This window comes from Argopecten irradians, chromosome 8, assembly GCF_041381155.1.
Source record: "Argopecten irradians isolate NY chromosome 8, Ai_NY, whole genome shotgun sequence".
Lineage (NCBI taxonomy): Eukaryota > Metazoa > Mollusca > Bivalvia > Pectinida > Pectinidae > Argopecten > Argopecten irradians.
The window spans coordinates 7,279,622-7,304,641 of NC_091141.1; the positions used below are offsets into that span (position 1 = coordinate 7,279,622).

A 25,020-nucleotide genomic window follows, 5' to 3' on the forward strand; every position below is an offset into this window, starting at 1 on the left:
TGTATTGTGTGTTTAGAACATCAGACTTAGTTCTTATCACCTAATTTAGGTTTTGTCGTTGTAAAGGGCCACGTCTAAAGGTTGGGTTACTAGGCTGACCAAATTTATCTAGTACCATGTGGTACTGTTTTAGTCTATGAGAACTGTTTTTAACAATGAGCCTTTGTGGGGTGAGAGCGATAAATCATCAGCCATTGTAGCTGCTTCACTAAGTGTGTATTTTCAACTTTATCTTCATCTAAATGAGTTTTTATGTTTGTGTGGACACAACGGTATTTAAAACTCCTCTATCAACAATAATTGCCTCAATTTACCGACATCCTCATCAATTTCTTTAGATTACAAACCACATATTAAATAATTGTTCCTTTTCTCTGGCAAATTTCTACATGAGTTGTTCATCTCTCATTTCTCGAGTTTCGAAATTTCTGGCTACAGTAATACTCAGGAACGTAAATCATAAATTCAAAATAGCTTTTCTTGACTACTTGGTAATTTGAAAGCATCATCTACAGATAAAGAAGAATAAATGTCTCTAGCTTTACCAATCAAGACACTTCTTGAAGAAGCATTGTAAGCTTATCTTCAGGCCATTTTCATACTATCGAAGCTATATTCTCAAAATGCAGAAAATACTTGTCAACTTCTTTCTCTTGAAAAGGAGGAACTAACCTTTGTTTCTACTGACTGTTTCAAAACCTCTGTTTCCTTGTAAACCCTAAAAGTTGGATTAGATTGAACCGTCTTGAGAAGCTAGTTCTAATTCTCCTTTAATTCTAACCTTCTGTTTCATCTTGAATTTTTCTGCTTCTCTAGCTCTAACATCTGATCTCTGTATTTTCCGCTCAATTCACTTCATTTCTTTCATTCTGTTTAACACCACCTCTTTTTTTTGTCATTTTCTTAACCTTTTCTATTTCTCTTTCTCTCATGGAACTTCTCTATTTGTTTGTCATTTCTCCATTATATTGCTCTATTTGTTTGCATTTTCATTTCATGTTCAAGTTCCATTTGTCTAATTTGATTTCTGAAGTGACTGTTTCCCTCTATACTATCTAATGCACTAGAGTCAATTTGCCATTGTCAACAAAATATCCTTATAATTACAATTCCTAATTTCAGCTTTCCTCAAATCTAGTTTTGATAGTAAGGCCTAAATGTTTTACCAATAACAGTAAATCCTTCATTTACTAACTTGCAAAAGAACTCTCCAGGGATGGCGCTTTACAAACTGTTCTACCTGCATAGTAGTCATATTTAATCTAGCTGTTGGTTCTTCAAATGTAAACTCAAGTTTGTACACAAATTTTGAAAATTTCTTAATAAATTTTTTTCAAATAAGTTAGATTTCACAAATTGAATATACGATCTCGGACACGAGCACCAAGCCTTTCTGTTACATGAACGAAAAACAGAAATGAGAAACCAGCACTGAAAATTCAAAACACAATTTAGATTATATATCAACAATATTATACAGATGGATGGTTTACGATATCTAAAGTAATCAACGTGGTGGTACAAGACTAATACGATGATTTAAAGTGTTACTTATCTGTATGCGAATGTCCATAGACAAAATTATAATCCTTGATCCTTCCAGTGTTTCAAATTAACAATCATCACAATTCCACAAGGAAAATTGAATGTCCACCGATGAAATTGTAAAGTTCCAGGCAGATATGAATAATTCCACACAAAGTGTTGTAATAATCCACAGATAAAGTCACAATAGCTCTCCACAATAGAATTTATATGGCGCTGTACAATGCGGATCTTGATATGTCTTTATTACAGGTCTCATTACAGTTCTGATTAGCATTGGACAGCTGGAGTACTATCCGCTAAACCCTATATTTCAAGAATATTGGAGAACCTTCTACTGTCTAGTAAATTTCTAACTAAAAACAGTAAACAAGTAAACACACAGTTGTCAACTTTAAGCGTTTGGAAATAGATCTATTCTAGATCTCAAACTTAAAATCAACATGTTTACAAAACATATTATGAGTTTATACATGATTAATATTCTAAAATCTATCCATAAATCAGCATGTTGATATGACCTATACATGTAGATAATGGATAAATGCTATATTGAGTTACGCTGGCGTATTTATCAGATAAGGGATAAATAACTCCTATAGCTTTTTTTTATCAATACATCCTATAAAGGTCATATCATTGATCTTAGTGTTATAGAACTTTCTAGAAAATAATCATGTATAAACAAATATGTTTGTAAACATGTTGATTTATAAGTAGAGATCTAGAATGATCTATTTCCAGAAAGTTTATGTGTGTTTACTTGTTTACTGTTTTTTAGTTTATATATTAATCTAGAAGTAGAAGGTTCTCCAATATTCTTGAATTACGGTTTAGCTATATATAACTCCAGCTGTCCAAGGCTAATCAGAACTGTAATGAGACCTGTAATAAGACATATCAAGATATTGTACAGCGCCATATAAGATTCTATTGGGAGAGCTATTGTGACTTTATCTGTGGATTATTACAACACTTTGTTTGGATTTATTCATATTGCCTGGAACTTTACAAATCATCGTGGACATTCAATTTCCTTGTGGATTTGTGATTATTGTTAATTTGAAACCTGGAAGGATCAAGGATTATACGTACGCAGGACATTCGTCAATACAGATAAAGTAACACTTTAAATCATCGTATTACTCTTGTACCACCACCAATTACTTTAGATATTGTAAACCATCTCTGTATAATATTGTATATATAATTAAATTGTGTTTTGAATTTAGCTGCTGGTTTCTCCTTTCTGTTATTCGTTCATGTAACAGAATTGGGGGCTCGTCCGGGATCGATATTCAATTTGTGAAATCTAACTTTGAAAAAATAATTAAGAAATTTTCAAAATTTGTGTACAAACTTTGAGTTTACATTTGAAACCAACAGCTAGATAAACATGACTACTATGCAGGTAGAACAGTTTGTTAAAGCGCCATCCCTGGAATGTTCTTTTGCAAGTTAGTAAGAAGGATTTACTGTTATTGGGTAAACATTTAGGCCTTACTATCAAAACTAATTTGAGGAAAGCTGAAATTAGGAATGTAATTATAAGATATTTTGTTGACAATGGCAAATTGGGACTTCTAGTGCATTAGATAGTATAGAGGAAACAGTCACTCAGAAATTCAAATTAGACAAATGGAACTTGAACATGAACAAATGAAATGAAAATGAAGCCACAAATAGAGAAAGAAATGAGAGAAAGAGAAATAGAAAAGGAGTTAAGAGAAAAAGAAAAATACAAAGAAAGTAGAGTTAAGACAAAGAAATTGAAAAGAGAATTAAAAGAAAAAGAGATCGAGAGAGATCAATGTTAGAACTAGAGAAGCAGAAAATTCAAGCTGAACACGAGAACTTTATAATGAAAGAAATAGAGCTATCTCCTCAAGACAGTTCAAGTAATCTAACTTTTAGGGGTTTTTTACAAGGAAACAGAGGTTTTGATGTCAGTTATGAAACATTATGTTAGTTCCTCCTTTTCAAGAGAAGAATTTGACAATTATCTTTCTGCATTTTGAGAAAAATAGCTTGATAGTAATGAAATGGCCTGAAGATAAGCTTACAATGCTTCTTCGTGTGTCTGATTGTAACAGCCTAGAGACATTTATGTTCTCTATAATCTGTTTGATGAGCTTTCAAATTACCAAGTAGTCTCAAGAAAGCTATTTTGAAAGGCTTATGAGTTAGATTCCCTGAGGCTTACCGCCAGAAACTTCGAAACACGAGTAAAGAGAGATTGAACAAACTCATGTAGAAATATGCCAGAAGAAAAGGAACAATTAATTTTATAGGTGGTGTGATTCTAAAGAAATTGATAGACGATTTTCGGTAAATTGAGGCAAGTAATAGTTTATAGAGGAGTTTAAACGGTTGTGTCCACACAAACCATAAAAACTCGTTTAGATGAAGAGAAAAGACTGAAAACACTTAGTGCAGCAGTCATACAATGTGCTGATGATTACGCTCTCACCCACAAAGGCTCATTTGTTTAAAAACAGTTTCCTCATTACAAAACAGCTCACACCGACAAGGTACTAAGCAAATATTGGTCAGCCTAGAACCCAACATTTAGTGGTCCCTTTTCCTAACGACTAACCAAACTTAGTGTGATAAGACTAAGTTCAGATTCGAAAAACAGATCACAGGGCAGCTTTGTGGGTCTCCTTCTGGTCCATGGAGTTTTAATTACCGCAAGAAAAAGTAGGGCAAACTATGTCTGAATGTTTTTCTCTTCCAGCGTAAGGAGCAAAGGCGTAACAGTCATTTCCTTCAGTGTTTAGGCTATGTCATATGCCTAGTCAGAAACTTAGTGTTGATATGTTGGAAAGATTTCCTAAAAGATGTACTTATATGAAGGAATTAAGAGCTCAGAGTCTGATAGTAGGTCTTGGATGGAAGAACTTGTCCCCTTCATTTCTGAAGGTTTTTTGATTCACTTACTAAGAGATATCACCAACTAGAAACCTGTGAAGAATTTGCTGATATAACTGGGGCATCTCATTCTTTAATATTAGATTGTGTAGTGCCTTTGTTCTGAGGAGACCTCATGTTGTATAAGGGTTTGGATTCAAGGTTTAGATTTTAGGTTTTGTTAATGTGCGCTCCTCCATGTCTGTATATTTAAAGTTCATACATTGTTTCTGGCTTGTCAACCATTTGGTTGTAAGACCGGAACTTCCCAAAGAGGGCGTGACGCTCATTTTAGGCAAAGACTTGGCTGGACGAGATAGAGTTTAGAGGTAATTCCCTTACTGTCCCAGTATTCCAGATAAACAGTTATGCGTAGACAATTCAACAGGATTTGTTCCTGTGGTATTGTACCATTCTAGTGCTGTAAAACGTATTCAATTGAGTAAGAAGCGTTACTGATGTTGCACGTAGTTACATGATCGATTACATATGTTCCCAGTGTTTAGATGACACGTTTCTTAAGTGCTCATGCTATAAAGCAGGAGGACCGGGAGCAAAGTGTGATTCTTTTGAGCAATCCTGTAGACTTTGAATCTAGGTAATTAAGAGTATGATCCACAACAAGGGGTAACATCTGTTGTCTGACATGAATGAGTAAAAAAAAAATCCATCTTTCGTCTATAGTAGGAAGCATATAGTAGAACAGGAGAAAGATCCTGAACATCTCCTTTAATTGTGTGTAATCGTGCTTTGTGAGTGAGGAAGATGCTTGGAAAGTCCCGGTTGGTTTACTTCCGTAAGTCTGTTGAGTCACTATAATGCGCAAATGAGCGCCCCCCAGATGTGTCTCTCAGAGGAAGACTGTAAGGTTAGATTCAATCAAATAGTTGTTCCCACCGAGTAATAGGCAGAGATTATTCTAATGTTTTGATTCTCATGATGTACCTATGGCATGGCTTTTAGGTGTCAGACCAAAGCACTTAATAACAGGCTCTTAGATCCTTTCTTATTGGCCATCAAGTGGAAACGGTATTGAGGCTGATTTTTGTAGGTACTTGTCCTACTTTTCAGATTAGTACAGGGTAGAACCTAAACGATAAAATCCCTGTTGCACACTTGCACCCCCATTCCAGCATTATGAGGAAGCGACGCTTTAGTTAGAGTCATTATAGACTAGATGTAGTTCCACTACCCACAAACTAAAGTCTGGGAAGTGATTATCTTTTAACTATTATGCGTGTGCTTCCACACTGCTTTCCAAGAAGCCGATTCCAATCATAGGAATTATAAAGGCCCCTAACATAGTCAAGGCCTTTGGGTTATAATTCCTTTACAGTAGGTTGGTTCTGTCTAAAAGCTGTCGCAATCGACCAAGGTTCGAATTTCATGTTCTGGTATTTTTTCAACAAGGGTTTTCCCCCCATGTACCAGCTCCAGATCAAGGCATTCATATCTAAGTCTAGTTCTTAACAATCCAGAGTCTCAGGGTGCTTTAGAACGTTTTTCAATCAGACATTGAAGAATAATGAATGATATCCATATTGTTGTTGAAAACAAAAGAATATATGCAGACCGAAAGGAAGAACACATGTTTGTTTTGGTTGTAGGCGTTCAGAGAATCTACTACAAGAATCCTCTTGGTTATTATTTCCACCATTTGTACTTGTGTTTTGGCACACAGTAACGTGGTCCTTTGTAAAATTTTGCCTTGGACATCTCAGGATAGATCATTCAAAATACTCTGGGCATAGCTTTAGGCGGGGTGAAGCATCCTTTGGCACTTGAGTGTGGCTTACCACATGAAATCATTCAAGCGCAAGGGGATTGGCGTAGTGATGCATATAAGAAATACATAGACACGTCTCTCGCATATCGTCAACACCTCAGTACTTCACTTGGGGAAGCTATAAAGAAAAAAATCTGAATTTTTAAATATGTCTGTGGTCAGCCATGAAGACCCATCTCTGTAGTGTGCATGTAATAACAGTGACTTAAATATTCTTGTACAAACATTCTGAACAGTGCGTGGTCTGTTCGATCACAGACAGTACATGGATATCGATGGACCTCTTAAACCGAGTTCAGGAGAACATAATGTTAAACAGGGATTATTTATGGTGTCGACTTTCCGTGCTGCTGGTTATATCATTGAACTTCATATTGTTTCATGGATTGACTTTGGATTTATTTTGTGTTATACCATGTGGAACTGTGTATGATATACCGTGATGGGCATGTGCACGTATATACCATGGACCTGTAATTATATGTGTCTTATCGTTGCAGTAACAGGCAGTACAGACTGAATTCATTAATTGTCTCTGTGCCTACTCTCCTTTGAACCTTTTTAAAAACTACTTTATACAAATATGTAATTTTACTTTATATACTTACCAACTCAGGTTTGGGTGTTTGGACAAATTACTACCTGGTTTATTACATGTGGTTCTTCCACTTACTGTAGTCATAATTATAAAAAATATGTTATGCAATAATATTTTGCAATATTGTGTCATGATTATATCATCTATCTATAATTATGTAACATTACATAATACGATGATACAGTAATAAACCTTGGCTACATTATCACCCAAACCTGAACGACTTTAGTTTTATTTATTGCTTTTTAAGGCAGAAAAAACGTTTTATCAACTTTCTGCTTTGCAACTTGACGACTGTACTATTAATTGTTTTAATAGTAGCTTTTTCAGTGTATTAGAAGATCAAGCACCTTAGAATGTCACTTGTTTATATAGCTATCGCTATATCAGATGTCACTCGAGTATGGTAGAGAATGAAACATGTTTGTCTAAATTCAATCATTCATTATTTAATTACAGAACAATTTACACGTTTAACGTTGCAAATAAGTTTCAAAACTGAAAATACCAACTTTTGATTACTTGCACCATTATATACAGCCTGAGATGGCTTAATATCTCGACACCGTATAAACGATAGCGTCAATAATGACAGCATCATTTTACAAGCTGATGCAGCAACAATGAGTGTTAATATTAATTAAGTAGCTGATCAATAATATCAGAAAATGTAAACTGGTGCGTCGGTTGTTTAATCTGAGAATGCGTCGAAACCTCGTTACTTCGGAGTCGGCGAACCTAGGTTTCCTTTGATACAGTGTATGTATGGACAAATTAGGCCAGGACGACCAACTGCAGGATTTAAATTAGGCGTTAGGATTTCGGGTTCCGAGCATCAACTGTATTTAATGTTACACTCGTATAGGCAAAGACATCGTCTTAACAAACTACTTACCTTTACAATATAGAATGCTAGAAAGAATCGTGATTATTACATATTTTGGAACATGGAAACAAACTAGATATGTTCCCTTCTCTTGTCGTATAAACGTAGGTTCAGTACAAAACATATTCAGTATCAAATCGATTGACACTAAAGGAGGGGTAATGTATTTTGAACTTTGTTCTAAGTAGGTCATGCTAAATGTTTGTTCAGGAATTAGTTGGTGTATTTAATGTAATGTGAAAAGTACACATTTTATAGTTGAACATTATGTACACATACGATACTACATTGGCTGGATTATAGTCGACATAAGGATCCCTACAATCAATATAACCATGTTATTGTCATTTCACACGTCTCATATTTATCTTTATCATTTCATAAAATTCTTGTCAACGATTTCCATTACAAAGAGAGTGTTATATTTGATATGTGTAACATCTGGGTACTTACATGATGAACTTTTAATTAATTACTTTGCCTATGTATTTCGTTCGTTTTACCCTTTTCACATGGTGTATACCAAATGGAATTTTGTCGACATCGGTATGATATTAATGTTATTATACAAAGTGTTTCAGAAAACATGTCCCGACTTTCAACAACCATAGCTTACTTAATAAGACCCAAGCCCAAAAAGGTCCAGCTAACATGAATTATAGACAATTTAGATAGGGACATTCATACAGTTTGATCGCTACATGTATGTATCTATAGATGTAGTTTATCACACGCAGCTCATATGCATATGTTACATACGACAAACTTTTTAATTTCAAAAGTTTTCGGAAATGACGTCAGTTCTATGAGAAACATTAGTCAATACTTTACAGGAATATCTCGTTTATTCTGTGAATATTTATTGCAAAAGGTTCAAACTATAAGAGTGATGTAGGAAAAAGAATTTCCTCATTTCTGTGGAACATCTAGGTACAATTGTCTTTTCGAAAGTCACCTATGATGCAATTTTCCTCGTTGAAATAATCCTTTTATCACAATTATAATAAATCTATGTGATGTATCTTGGTAAAAGCTTCTATATCATTTAGTGATATTAACAACATGATGTTCTATTATGTAACGCTAGCCAACAAATGGTGGTATCGCGTATTTTCCATAAGATATTAATTCGTACATGTATAACTATGATTTTTCATTAAGACTTTATAACAGTTCAAAATCGGGACATGGTTTTTTTTAAACTCCCTCCAATCTACCTGTTTGTCCTACACAAATCCAGGAACCCTGTAAGTGTCCCTTACTCTTCCAATGTTTTCTCTCGACAAGCGGTCATCTACTCGATTACGTGGATTCCTCCGGACACTCCTCAAGCGGTTATCTGCTCGATTACGTGGGTTTCTCCGGACACTCCTCGAGCGGTGCCCACTTCACATATTTTAGGAAGCTGTCTTCCTTCATTATCAGTAGAGGCCATAGCTATTTCCACTTTTTGTGACTTATCTCCATATTAAAGACTCGTTTAATTATCTCTACCCTCCATGTTCTTAACGTTAATTCACTCCAAAACCTCTTCCTTTTTAATATTACATTTTCGTTTCAATCGATATTAAAACCCTTTCTATCTTCCTGTTGTTTTTTTCTTGTTTCTGCATCTCACCTGTAATAGCAGGATTCTTATTGACACTGCCCATAAAACTTGTCATCTTTATCATTCATATACGTTTACTTATTATAAGGTGATTTGCAGTTTTCGCCTGTTGTTGATTTCCACTGAATTCACAAATGCTTCCATGATAAAACAAACATACATATCGTATCTCAATTCACATTGGCCTAGACACTCACCAGACCTAATTTGTCGATAAGATTTTCTCAGCAGAGTTTGAAATACTAGACTTTCTCATAGTTTGAACATATCGCCAGGACCCAAAAAAAATGTTAAGCACAAACTTAATGATTATTCTGATATTTCAGAACTTTGGTTGGTGTTGATAATGTTCATATCCATTATATTTAAACTTCCTTTGTTTTCCTATTAGACCAATCATTTAGATGAGTGATTTTTGTTCTTCTATGTGCGCGTCAGAGTCAAACTTCTTAAGTATGGATATGTCGAATGGATCTATCTGGACTCTGCAAACACTTTCCTCCTCACCCTGTCTGTAAATATCAGGAACGTACTAGTACATAGTGATAGAAATGGCCCATTTCGAATGAAACATCGGGAAAATGGCCCATTTCGAATGAAATATTGGGAAAATGGCCCAATTCGAATGAAATATTGGGAAAATAGCCAATTTCGAATGAAATATTGGGAAAATGGCCCATTTCGAATGAAATATTGGGGAAATGACCATATTTTGAATGCCGATAGCTCATAGTTTTTCTTGTTGTGATATCCTGTTCATGGGCAATATTTAGCTAAACAGAATTACAACCTTACTCAGTAATGTAATTCCCGTTCTTCTTCTTTATTTAATTCAGAGGAAAATAAGACGTCTACTTCCCACACACCTGATCGTGGCTTCATTGATGTTTGAAATGTTACCATAGAAAAATTTCTATATACAAAATTGTTTTTAGAGTTCCACTTCACAGGAAGACACAACACGAATGTACCGCAGTCTCCCAAAACACGCATCACGCACTTCCTACACGCAACACATCGCAAACATGGGAGGATTTCCTTGCATGAACCTGGCAACCAAACCATGCAATTATGAAAGCATTATAAAATAAGGGGGGTGGATCTATGTCACGAAACATTCCTTAAGAAATGAAACTAGATCATAACCATCCTTATGTTCAGTCGCTTTTGTCATCATAAGTAAACATATTGTATGTGCTAGTATTGAACTATTTGCTATTAAAGAAAGTCCAATGTAGCAATTAGACTGTTTTTAGCTTCCTTAGTTCAGTACCCCATCATTGTAGTCATTCCAAAACAAGGCGCTTACTCCCATAAACACAAACACATGACCCTGCTTGCTTTAGCAATGTCCCTTTAATTCAAAAGAATCCTTAATTTGAAATTCTCAAATAAAAAAAAAACATTACAAAACATTCTAAATTACAGAATAAAACTTTAAGGACTTTGAGTGTTTTGAAACCTACTGATCTAACTACTGTTAATAATGTATGAGAACTATTGACAAGATTACCATTCGTGCAAATACATATACCTGTAATTTTAAAATAATACTCATCATACATGATTCCTATTTAGATTTCAAATGGTTTCTACTTTCTATCAAATAAGTATGATATTTTCCGCAGTATGTGACCCATACCCCCGTAAAGGCACATAAACAAGCGTCACGGTTTGGCTAATAATCTCCAGTTTGTGTTGTATGACATTTCGTTTGTTTTGTATTGCATCACATCAGTGGTACATGCTATCACTGTTTAGTTGTATAGAATGTCATGGAGACTCCCGACGCCACATCCGTCACGATCTGAAATAAAGGTGTGGAATTAGATGAACTTGATTAGCTCGACTGTTACACATGTGACCATGGAATAGCTAAATAATATACCGTATAGCCGGATTTTTTCACGATCCCGCGGAACATTTCTAGGATCACGAAAATTTGATTTGCGAAATATTGGAAAATGGTTGAATAGTATCTACACTTAATTCCATATCGCGAAAATTCAAAACCGCAAACATATGATTTACTCGTTTTTAGATCAAGTCGCGAAGATTTTGGTCCGCGACAATAACCGACTTTACGGTAGTATAAGACGATAATACAGGTATAAAACGATAGTAAGAGAAGACATGCATTTGAAAATTAACAAGACTACCGAAATAATAAAAGAACATTTGCAAATTAGTGATGCTAAGGTCAACTGATTTTCTTCGTTCTTTGTTGAGTTAAGTAAGAATTAACATAAAACTTACTGATTTCATTTTATTAGGAGCCGTTAAGATCCTCACAGTTTTCGTGACCACCTCCTTGTCATGTCCGGGTAGCTGTGTGACCGATATCTCCTCAAGTGTCTCGGGATTTACCAGCTTTGGTTCAATCTAAACAGAAAAGAATGAAGATTATACATTATAAATCATCATTGGAATTATCTGTGATGGGTACAATTGTAGATTATTTTATTGTCACGTCTTATTACAGCTTTGAGGGCTAGCGGTAAATATCATAAAAACCCTTTAGCATGGCCCAATTGACATCAGTTGTTTTCAATGACTAAAATTTTTTACATTTGTATTTTTACGCATATGGAAAGTTTAAAACTTAGAGAGGCGGAGAAAATATGTAGAAAAATATCAATGTTATTTTTTTCAGAAAAAAACCACCATAAATCATAGACCATACAACTAAAGTGTAGATAGAATTATCAAGGAATACACGAAAAAGGGTTATTGTCGTTTCCAATTGTCCGAACTCATCTAATATCAATATCTTAGTCTGCAAATAGGACGTTAGATTTTTATCTGTTATCCAATCGCATCATCGGAAAAGACGACCAAGTTTGAGATATTAAGTTCCTATAGAACTTATTTCCTCCATAGGTGTCCTTTAACACCGCCTTATGGTCTTGAGTTGAATGATCGCCCCTGTGAGGAAGACGCTGGGATTCGTGCCCTGGTCGCAACACACCATAACCTAGCGCTGAGGACTAAAGTTTTTATTCAAGTTGTAGTTGGAAAAAAGTTCGCTCGCTCTCTCTCTCTCTCTCTCCCTCTCTAATGGCCCTGACGGAATCGGTGTCTTAGGCAAAAGTAGGGTGTGTATGAGGCGGACGTGCCCGGTGCAGATATCTAGTCTCAGTCTGGTTTCGTGTCCGTATCAGTCTTAGTCTAGGTCTTCGTTTCAGTTGGGACCGAATGCGGCCCTCTTTTTGTAATGATTGGGTACGTGACCGGTGCACGTACCGTTAGAACAATACTTTCCCCAAAAGTTACCAAGCTCATCATAAACTGTCAAAATTTACTAATTTTACTTTAGAATATAGCCTTGCCAGCGCCTAATGCAGGTTTACCTAAATATAAATGCTTTGATTCTCCGACTGGATTTGGTTGTGACTGGAGAGAACCGGCTGTAATATGCACATTTTGCATACAACTGTATTGCGTCATTAAACATTCCTTCCAGAACATTCCACGTAGTCCCTACTATACTTATTCTGTAACAGTTTACTAATAAGCCGGCCACCTAGTTTGGCAATGAAAATATGCATGTGCATAGACCGTGCGATGTCCTGTAATGCTTTCCAGAATAGCCCATGTAGTCGCTACTATATAGGTACCGTAACAATTTAATGTTATTTCAGTCACCTAGTTTAGCCATGCCTTATCACTGAAAAGAAAAACATACATTGAAATTTGGCTGTATGTCTCTGAAAAGAAAAACATACATTGAAATTGGGCTGTATGTCTCTGAAGAGAAAAACATACATTGAAATTGGGCTCAATGTCACCTAAGAGAAAAACATACATTGGAATTGGGGTGGATGTCACTGAAAAGAAAAACATACATTGGAATTGGGCTAGATGTCACTGAAATGAAAAACATACATTAAAATTGGGCTTAATGTCACCTAAGAGAAAAACATACATTGGAATTGGGGTGGATGTCACTGAAAAGAAAAACATACATTGAAATTGGGCTGTATCACTGAAGAGAAAAACATACATTGAAATTGGGTATGTGGTACTGAAGCAAAATGTTCAAATATATCTTTAATGAATACAACACTTACAGTAAAGGTGGAGCCGTCAGGTCCTTTTTGCGGTGGATTTTTCACTCCGAGTGTATATTGGTGTTTAGTTGTTGTTTCGCCCGCGGTGATTTCGGACACCCATTTATCACCTTCTCCCATATAGGCAATAATCTCCTGCATCTCTTTGTAGTAATCTATTTCCTCTTGTTTCATGCCTTGTGGACAAACAAAAGAACACAATAAACTTACCTACGATGTAGATTATTTGTAGTGGTCCCTATTTACGGAAAAAATGTGTTCGTGATATTTTTCTGTATAATTCTTCTGAAATTAATTCAGTTGTGATTTATCTAAATAAGAAAGTAGTTTAAAAAAAAAAAAAAAAAAAAAAAAAAAACCACACACACACAAAAAGAAACCAGCATAAATATATTAATATTATCAATATAAAAATAAAACCAATTAAATAAGAACAAAATGCATATAATTGAAATTGTGTGCAAGAGAATGAAAACGTCTCGAAAATTACATTTTTAGTGATATGAAAATAGATGTGTAAGCAATTAATTAGAAAATTATTGTGTAGGAGATTGTATCTCTGTACTGCTAAGATTTTACGAATTATAACACCTATTTTTGTACATAAGCATTAACCAATCGGATTTAAATATAAATCTTTTCTTTGACACTATGTGTAGTGTATTGTGAAGATCTGTATTTTAATCAGATTAAATAATACTAAACCTTACTGAAGTTAATCGATAGACCAATGTTTTACTTACCGACGGCTTTACAGAAGTTCATAAAATTCTCTGCTTTTTCACACTTCTCGTCCATCTTCCATTTTCCAAAGAATTTCGACATCGTGGAAGGCTGATATGGATACTGTGATCAGAAGAGTTGTTTAGCTAGGACACCGAGGCCTGTACGTCCGGTCCGACGTGTGTTAGTCCAGTACCTACAGTGGAAGGTACGTGGTTGTGGGTAGATTATATTTAGTCTGTTAGGCATACCCGCTATAACCCGCTTTGTGTGTTTACCAATTGAATCAATACTACATGAAAGGTTTTCTGCACCATGTTAGCTTTATCGCCAATTCCTCTAACATATAAGATCATTCAGTATGACTGCTTTATGAACTTTATACATTTTTTATTGATTATGTGGAATTAAACCGACTGTGCACATTTTTGACTGTTATACAGTGAAACTTATAATTACCATGGTGACATTTGATTGAAATTTACTATCTGTAATCAATGGTCGTAGATCAAACATGCAGACAAATTTCTTTAGGTCTAGAGTTTACGACTACAGCATTTACCTGTCTAAAACATATGAATGTATTACAGACAACTGACGAATCCAGTCGTTGTGTTAGTAAAGTACTTACACTAGCTTTGTATCCCAGAGACGTCACATAAAACTCACTAAGCCAGACAATACCTACTCATAATTTTGTGCTCAAAAAGTTGAAAAACTGGAACGAAATGATTCACATTTACAACGCTTTAAAGTACAGATTGCCTTTAAAAGTAAGACAATATATCAGATGTAGGTGACAGGAGTATAGGGTCCTGTTCAAGACTGCTGAACAAGTTGTTGTCACTAAAATCATTCCATGGTCAGTGTGAAATATTTTGATGGTGATATATCCGCGTGCATGCCTATTGTTAGGAGGGATGCTTTTACAGCCATAGACTGAGCAAATACATGAAATCAAGTGTTCCCGTAAATATCACCCCGTGCGACGGGTCGAGTTTTCCTCTGTGGGGGAAATGGTACAAACTGTATCTAGAAGAATAAAAATTTTATCAATTGAGTTATAAGTTGTAGTAGTTCAAAGCAGTTTTCTTCCCAGTAAATGTCGATTTTATAGAGTAGTACGTAAATCTTCATATACAATATTGTGCGCGTGCGAAATGAAGCGAGGGTGCGCTCGAATTGCAATAATCTCTCCCAGGGTGCATTGCGGTCGCCATAGACCCAGCATACTAAATTCTTTAATACATATTGAAAGTTTCCTTTGGTTTTCCCGTAAATGACTGTCAGTTCTGACATAAAATAATTGTTTCATTCAATATCAAATCAAACGATTAGGGATTCGTTTGCGGATACAGTAGATTTACTTGTAAGTAATATACACAGTCACGATTTCCATACGACGTCCGCCGTTTCAAAAACAATCACTTTGACGTCATATATAAAATTGTTTATAAATCTGTTCCTTATATTTACATTTTTCACGCAAATTAATATTATTTATTCCCACGACTGTTGCATATTTTTTATTAGAATATCCATTTTTTTCTTCTCTCCCGTCATCGTCAACGAATTCGATTGAACAAATGATTGAAATGGAGTCATTCATATGTTCCCTGCTAAAGTGGCAGTGGCGTAGGAAGATGAAACGTAATGAGGGGCAAAGGTCCCAAGTATTTCGTAACCCCCCTTTGAACATTAATTGCTTGAACGTTTTAGGAAACGCGCCGCGCAGCAGAAAATTTTCTAAATTTCTAAAAAAAATTTCGTCTTTTATTATATTATTATTACAAAACTTACAACATCTTAATTCTTTAGTTATAATTGGTCTTTTATGACGTCCAGATATTGTCAACAGACGGCCAGTTCGTGAGCCGTTGACATAGATGAATGTGGGGACTGCAATGATGTTTATAAATCAAGGAGTTACTTCCCTTATGCCATTTATATTTTATTAAACAGACCAAAGCTTATAAAGAACCAATATCTGCATGTATAACGTTGTAAAAATCATATAAAAATGACATTAATTGTTGACTTTTGTAATGCAGTTTCAAATATCAACCAAATTGGATTGGAAAAAAAACTGACATTTTTCTATGTTCACTATTTTACCTGGGTACTTGCACCTTTGAGATATCAGATTTCAAACGTAGATCAACAGACAGATGATAGGGACTATTTGTTAGATTAATTCAAACATTGGAATTATATTTCAACATGACAAATACATCCGTAAAAATATAAGGGGAAAATGTGCGAATCTGGGTTACAAGATGTTATATTTCAACAAACACAACTGTTTAGAAATTAAACAGTTATCATTATTTCCAACATAGGCAGCGCAAAAGTCAAGGACAGAGTAAAAAGATCACATATGGTACCCGTATACTGTGAGTGTCGTTTGCCAGACACGCACATGTTTATGGGGCGACGTTATACTATTTTCTCGGCTTTTTGGATATCCAAAATTCGAATACTTGATACCCAGAATTCGATTTATTGATATCCAAAAATACGATGTTCAATCATTTCTTGAAATCAACAATTCGAATTTTGGATATCAAGAACTAATTTTTTGTATATTATAAGAATACGAATTATGGATATCAAGAATTCGAATTTTGGATATCAATGAATGTTTGTTAATTTTGTATATTTACAGTTTGTACTGACATGGACTCAATAACCATGCTTTCTAGTATTATCATTATCATCAAGGACGTATATAAGTTACTTATAAATCCTTGTTATCATAGACTGGTTCCCGCGTCAGTTACTTCCCTTGCGTACGCTTCACTAAAAAAAGTGAGCCAGTGAACCGGATATGTAGATTGACCAATCAGAAAAGTCATCACGGTTACCCGCTAGCGGTCCCTAGAGAGCGGAGCGCAGCCTGGCGGAAAGTAAAGAACTAAGGGAAGGGAACCAGTCTATCATTATCAGCGTATATTTACAGTTTGCACTGACATGGACTCAATAACAATGCTTTCTAGTATTATCATTATCAGTGTATGATAGCTCAACACGCGCGGCAGTTCTATTGTTACGGAAATAGTCGATGGCGTAGCAACGTGGGGTCATGACCCCACTTTTGGTGGGAACATATGAATACCCCTGCTCGATTCGTTCTGAAAAGCTGCTACCGGCGTACGCCGGTCACGTGACCGGGCGACGACCGGGCGATCTGGCAAAACAAGCATAACCGGCGTATTCCATCAATCTTCAGAGCTTTAGTAACGTTTTGATTTTTGCATCAAACAAAATCAAAGACTGAATTTTAGTTGATCTAATAAATAGCATGATATTTTAATTTGGTCAATATTAAGTTATGGTAAACATTAATTACCCTAAACTAATCGTTTGCACGAGTAAGAAAAATACTTCTACTTGTACGTTTACAACTTTTATATTTGACAATTTAAAAGCGATTAAATTGTCTGTTTGGTAATGAATGAGTGATTTTCATTCAGATAGTAATGGTCGAGTTATAATAATATAATATGTATTTGGAAGAAAAAAAAGCGATATTGCCAATAAGAAATTTAGCTTTCAAATATTCCTATTTTTCATTACTGGGCCAGAATTTTAAGAAATTCATAAATCATTAGAGTTCAATATTAATATGATACCATGACTGACTTATGTCTTTTTGAAAAATTCGGCCATGTCGCATTGTCGCTCCTCACAAAATCGCTCCGCGCGTTCCTGTTCCTGCGCATTTGATGTAATGTGTGGTGCATTGTAATTTGTATTGTAGGATTATATACATATACTATGAGATAATTTTCTAGCATTATAGCTGGGAATTTAATTACACATCACAAGACAATACCATAGCAACAGTGAGATAATGCGCGGAGTGACACTGCAACAAAAATACACTGTCGGTGCGACAAATTGTATTGTCTCGTTTATGCGACAGAGCGATATGTTTGTTTTATCGCACAGTCACGTGAGTTCGGTAGGGTATTTTTGTCGCTCCATGCATTGTTGCAATGGGCCACACGCCAATCATTATTTTTTCCTAACTAAAATTACAGAGATCGCTGAAGTACTGATTAGTAAAGCATGACTTATCTTAATAAAATGGGTTTAAATTGATAAACTGGTGTGGCAATGTTGCAATTTTATGTAAACTATTTTATTTATTTATTTCTTACCACATGTCACCAGTAGAATTATTTTCTTCATGTCTTGACATATAATTGTAGGAATTAACAGAATGCCCGTGCAATCATATTCACTTTTGAGCATTATTTCTGAATTATGTATTTACAATGTACATGTAGGTAAAATACTCTGCGTATAAATTTATTTCCTTATGTTACACTGAATTACATGTCATTTTGTTTGACGAAAACGATTCATTAAAACTTTAAATGTGTTGCTTTCGAAAGTGTAAAACCTCAGAATAAACCTTAAAATATCTTTTTATTGTTATTGATAAACTGTCCAAGAGAAGTCATTAAAATTTCATATACTTGGAATAAAAGATTCAATTTTTATATGTATGACTTTAACAAATTTTATTGTATTCAGATTAACAGAATGTACATGCGCAGGCATTTGGTTCTATAAAATGTTGTGACACCGTACATATCACATTATAAAGAGAAAAAATATCTATAGAGCCAAATGCCTGGGGTACATATATCTTAGTCTATACATCACCTCTCTTTTCGATTTATTCGCTTCATAAATTAAAATCTACATACCTGTGTGTATCAAAAGAGGTTTCAATTCCTGTCCGTTAATGAATACAACAAGAAAATCATAATATTTGGAGAATTTATGTCTGAACGGAATGAGTTTTGCTTAAACAGAGTTTCGTCAACAAATATCTAACCTTTATTCCGCCATCTTGCGCCGGTGTTAGCCGGTGAATCAAAACCGGCTGATCCGGCGTACGCCGGTCGCGCAACCGGCGCACTTTTTCTTTGAATCGAGTGACTTAGCCGCCTCGCCGGGTAGCCGGCGGGCGCCCGCTCTTGACAAATCGAGCAGGGGTAGTAACTCGATTCCAATCAGCTGTTCAATCGAATTCGTTGAAAATGACGCGAGAGAAAAAAATATGGGTATTTTAATAAAAAATATGCAACTGCCGCAGAAATAAATAATATTCGTTTACTTGAAAAATTGTAAATATAAGGAATAGATGTTTATTTTGTTAAGGTTATGAGGGTATAATGATAATGGAGGCCGTGTAAATTACGTATGTAACCGGATTCGCCGGGGTTACATAATTTACACGTAGTCCATTATCATTATACCCTCATAACTCCAACAAAATAAACATCTATTCCTTAAATAATGATAGTACAACACGTGCGGTGATTCTATCGTTACGGGAATAGTCGCTGGCGTAGCAACATGGGGTCATGACCCCACTTTTGGTGGGAACATAAGGATGACTCTATTCCGATCAGCTGTTCAATCGAATTAGTTGACGATGACGCGAGAGAAAAAAATATGTGTGTTTTAATAAAAAATATGCAACTGTCGCGAAACTAAATAATATTTATTAGCGTGAAAATCTGTAAATATAAGGAATATATTTTGATTTTGTTAAGGTTATGAGGGTATAATGATAATGCTGGGGTTACAAAATGTTTTATCGATATCAAGAATTGAATTCTGGATATCAAGAATTCGATTTTTTGATATTCAAAATTGAAAACTATTTATTGATATTCAAATTTCGAATTATTGATATCCAAAATGTATTTCTTGATATCAAAAATTCGAATTTTGGATATCAAGAAATGGTTGGCATATTTGGATATCAATAATCCGAATTTTTGAAATCAAGAGTTCATTTTTGGATATCAAGAATTCGAATTTTTGATATCAATTAAGAATTTTGAATTTTGGATATCCAAAAATGGCATTTTTGATATCAATCGAATTTTGGATATCACTTATTTGAATTTTGGATATCCAAAACACGGAGAGAATAGTACAACGGCCCCCCCACACATCATTGTGCGTTGTGTGTGACGAATGCAATCACGATTTCCACCCACAATGCAGTTGGATTAGTGAAGAAAATGCTAAGAAACAGAAAGATTGACAAACTAAAAAAAACCACACAAACAAAACAAAACAAAAAAAAATGCACGAAGGGCACGAAGTGTGAAGCACTTTAAGGTAACACACACATGAAAATATAAGAAAAAACACAATCTTCAATATTCAATCCTACTTACTGACAACTTCAGTTTGCGGCCGCCATTTTTTTACCCTATGTATCCGCGTGAACGTGATGCTTTGAAGTATAAGCTCATTATATATATAATCGAGCGGTTCAAACGCTCTAATGATCCGACGAATGTAATCTTCATCCGGCAGGAGCTCAGTGTTATCGCTCTTTATTTGCAAGCGTTCAAGTTATTTGGATCACCTTCCAATATAATCAGTTGACCAAAAACGGAAAATCTGCTACGGAAATAAAATTTCTTTCTTTTCAAATGGGGGTTTGGGACAAGGAAAGAGTGTGAATATATGAACAGAAATAAACAGAAAATTCTGCTCCGTTATTTCCATAAATTGTGCCCTTTTTAACATTGCATAATTAATGGTTATTGAAACATCTGGCTGCGCCCTTTAAGGCCTTGCCTTCAGTCATATCATAAATAAATTACTTGTGAGAAACTTTTTGAACAAGTTTCTGGCATGAATCCCAAATGGACAGTAGATATGCACATATTATTGGTCGATGCTTTTCCAGTGAGCTCTGGTTTCCTTCATCTCCTAAACCAACCGTCTTTTAGTTTCAAAATGTTTTATTGTTAGATTGAAATGGTTCGTTGTGTAACTAATAATAAGCGTCAATTAAATTGAAAGATATTGCAGTAATGGAAAACATTTGCAGCGGAAGTCCAGGAGTTTTATATTTGTCATTTGAAGAGTGATCGGAAAACTTTCAAGTCCTGAAGAACCAATGGTGACTTTATAAATTGATCACACATTCCACCAAAGTAAATGGATATAAATATAAAAAATGTTTATACTAACCTTATAAGATCGTATTTGTTATAACCTTTAGACTGCCAAATATTCTATACGCAAGTTTGAACTGTCTACAGCTGTGTTCCGCAAACGATGACGTTACGGCAATTATGACGTCATGGTGACTATATTCTGTGCATATTACAGAGTTAGCTCCCTTGCGGGTATTGATCGTGACGTCATGTGTTTCCGAGCGTAACGTCATGCTTTTTGGAGAAAACAGAACAATGACGTCACGATTGAAACCTTCCCTAACTATGTAACATGCAAAGATGGAATATATGGTTAGTGTCATACAATACAAGGTTTATATTGGTGCGAGACTTAGGAAAGCCGAGTTGACGAGGGCTTTCCGTGTCAAGCAATGAAATATTTTGAATTGAATACTAGCCGTGTATTCTGTTTATCCTGCAACCATTATGACATTGAAAACGAAAACAAATTGCCGGTTATTTTCATGTTTTTGCCTGAAGCGAGACGCTTCTTTGATGCGGATGAAAAGATTAATTCACTAAACCGAATGGAATGTATTCCTACTTACTTCCGTTGGAAATATATAAGCACATCCCCAAACAGTACTAGCAACTTCATTCAGTGTGTAATATCACCGAAACAATATAGAAATATAGAAAGACTTAAAAAAAATCAAAGAATTATTTTACAATACATACTCTTGCTATGAGCCAAGAAAAAGATGACACCGCCATACGAGATTTTCGATATCGTAAGAATATCGTCTTTCCGGTGAATATTGCGTCCTGTTTTAACGAGATTGAATGACGTTTCATTCATCGGAAGGTTAAAGTTCTGGGTCAAGTTAGAAAAAGTTCCGTCGGATATGGAACAATTTCACGTGATCGTATTGACGGATAAAGCATTTTGTATTGACGGATAAAGAACAAGTTTATCCGGCAGTAGTTATCCGTCAGTAAGTGGGGCAGTTGCAGGATAAATAAGTATTCTGTGGTCTTAAGTGTGAGAGTGCCTTTCTTTTTTTCTTCCAATGTAGTAAGTATGTGAATGGCAGAATTAAGTTATTAGATAACATAACAAACTTGAAAGTTGATGTAAAAGTGTTACTATGTGGCAGCGAGCTATATGCTGATCTAGGTCTATCGTCTCTTGTCTCGTCTTTGTATGTTAGGAAAAGGCTTTTATAAATTTCTAAATAGAGGATCATTATTTCTTTTCTGAAGGAATTTAAAGATTTGGCTTTAAATTCCCTGTTGGGCCCTTCTCTTTCTGCTCCAGGAGGTCAGAGCCAAAATTTCTCTGTTCCCATTCCCCAGAGGATGTTTCGGCCCAAATTGCGTTACAATCCATTGAGAACTCTATGACTATGTATATAGTAGCGATTTAAAGGAGTTACCTCTATTTCCCCCATTTGGCCCCGCCCCTGCTGCCCTCGGGGGGTCAGAGCCCAAATTTATACAAACCCTATTCCCCTTCCCCCAAGGATATTCATGACCAAATTATGTAAGAATTCATCAAGAACTCTATGACAAGTAGTGACTTAAAGGATATACCTCTATTTCCCCTATAGAACACCGCCCCTCCTGCTCCCGGGGGGTCAGAGCCGAAATTTATACAAACTCTATTCCCTATCCCCCAAGGATGTTTCTGGCCAAATTTGGATAGAATCAACGCAGAATTCTACGACTGACGGACGACGGACGGACGATGGACGTACGCCGCGCCATGACATAAGCTCACCGGCCATTCGGGCCAGGTGAGTTAAAAAACTAAGTATTCGTCACCAATAATTTTCCTGGTAGCAGACAACCGTACGACGGCCTGGCCATAGGGTATTTCCATTAAGTGAGAAGTACATGTTTTGAACCATACATAAAAAAGATAAAAATCAATTATATTCTAAAGTTGGCACAATCTATACGGAGGGTTTGATTTAAGTTTCAATTTAAAAACAAATGAACATAACTAAAATAGGTTAGAGATTACAAAGTTCACTTGAAGCAAAATTCATGGCGCGGGTTCGGGCAAAATTATTGAAAAATCCACAGGATTGACCTATGAAATAAATTAGCTTGCTTTGCCGTTGCAATAGAAATGCTCAATTTAAGGTAGCTCTTGGGAAAAAAATGTGTTACATTTTTCTGCAATTTTGGGTCAAAATCATGATATCATATTGCAATTGCAAAGTTTGTGCAAATTAATTATATATGTACTTTTGTATAGGTATTTTTACAGTTACATCAATTTCTACGGCATATGCCTTATTTTCATTAGTTTGTGCAAATCTACTGTTTACTACCACCAATATCTTTATGATGCAATCTTTCCCATGGTTCTTTGTGGTCCACACATTCACCTCTGTCAACGGCTCACGAACTGGCCGTCTGTTGAGTCTGTTGACCTCGAGTCACAGAATATTACGTCATAACGATTGTTTAATGCATTGCGCCCTCTGTACATATTACATCACATTGATTGTTTTTGAAACGGCGGACGTCGTATGCAAATCGTGACTATATAAATAAAAGGGAGATCAAGAGGCAATAGAAAATAAACTTAACTTAACTTAAACTTAACTTATAAATCTAGTGTAAAAGATCGATCCGAAAGCTCTGTCATGTAGGACCGACAACTCTGTCATACCGGTCGGTCAAAACTTCCTTCTGTATACAATGGCAAGTCCGATAAGACATAATGCATATGATTGTTTATCCTTAACATGAACCTGGCTGTTAATGGGACGTTTACCATAATAACACAAACCAGATGGATGTAATTAAATATACCTATAGGGTGATACAGAATATTTCATTGACATTTATAATATAATGCCATACCTATTTCGTCTTTGTACACTACGGACCTGTTTCCTTCCAGAAAGTTGTTAATTATAACGTCCTTATTTTTGGGAAAAGATTCCCGTTATTTTCAATAACGCTAGCAGAAACATGACGTCACAATGAATACTTACCAACGAGGACAGACTATTATTTGATATGCAAAGATGCGATTCGTCTTTTTGTTTTCAGTTAATGCTTACTTTCACAACCGTATGAGGACAACACTCTTGGAGAAGGATTCATATAAAGTCGCACAAATCAGTCAATGAGTTTTATAGCATATTAGAGGTTCGTAAATATTTAACTTTTATTAATTAATAAATGATCCAAAATTTCATAGCGTCAATGACAGGCCATAACAACAAAGCTTAAGTTGCTGTCTTATTTTCCCTACCGTATACTACATATGCTCCAATAAGGATTTACAATACTGTAGCAACTATCAATCACCGGATACACAATAGATACTATCACAATGCTGATGTCTTATTTCTGTGCAAAAATATGAGCCTTTATGACGTATGACCTGGATAAGGTGACTGGATAAACCTTAAGTCCAATAAGGTTGATACTTTTGATGTTGTCAATTCGTCTTTTGAAAACGACTCAATGGATAAATATGGCCGGATGTGGTCTCATTCCAACTAAATATCGCCGACAATTCCATTTCAAACATTTGCATTTGTATATACAATTTTGTAAATGTATTTTAATACGACACATTTTAACTCGTGCTTCACTTCGTAAAAAACATCAAAGTCTGCACCTCACTCGATGATAGATAACTGGAATTCATCTCGAAACAAGGAATATCATCTATATGAATCTTTATTTCATTTAGCAAATAGGCTAAAAAGCCTTTGTGCAAAACAAATACAGACATGACAATGGTAAACAGACTTTTCTGGAAAAAGGATGTACACTATATATATATATATATATAAATAAAAAAAAAAAAAGAAATCAGCGAAAGGATGCACATAACAAATATATCAATTATCAAATAATATTGAATTTCTAACTTCATTAGCCTTGTGAACAAAGATAGCTAAATTTTTAACAATGCTAC

General features: G+C 35.2%; 1 protein-coding gene across 1 annotated transcript; it reads right to left on the reverse strand.

Annotated features, from left to right (window-relative positions):
* Positions 1-10,671: 10,671 nt before the first annotated feature.
* LOC138329234 (uncharacterized) lies at positions 10,672-21,279 on the reverse strand. Its single transcript, XM_069276068.1, has 5 exons — positions 21,145-21,279; positions 14,148-14,323; positions 13,405-13,580; positions 11,591-11,716; positions 10,672-11,141 (listed from the first exon to the last, which is right to left on the reverse strand). The coding sequence occupies exons 2-5, from the start codon at positions 14,227-14,229 to the stop codon at positions 11,085-11,087; spliced, it is 441 nt and encodes a 146-aa protein (XP_069132169.1). The 5' UTR covers positions 14,230-14,323; positions 21,145-21,279; the 3' UTR covers positions 10,672-11,084.
* Positions 21,280-25,020: the final 3,741 nt, after the last annotated feature.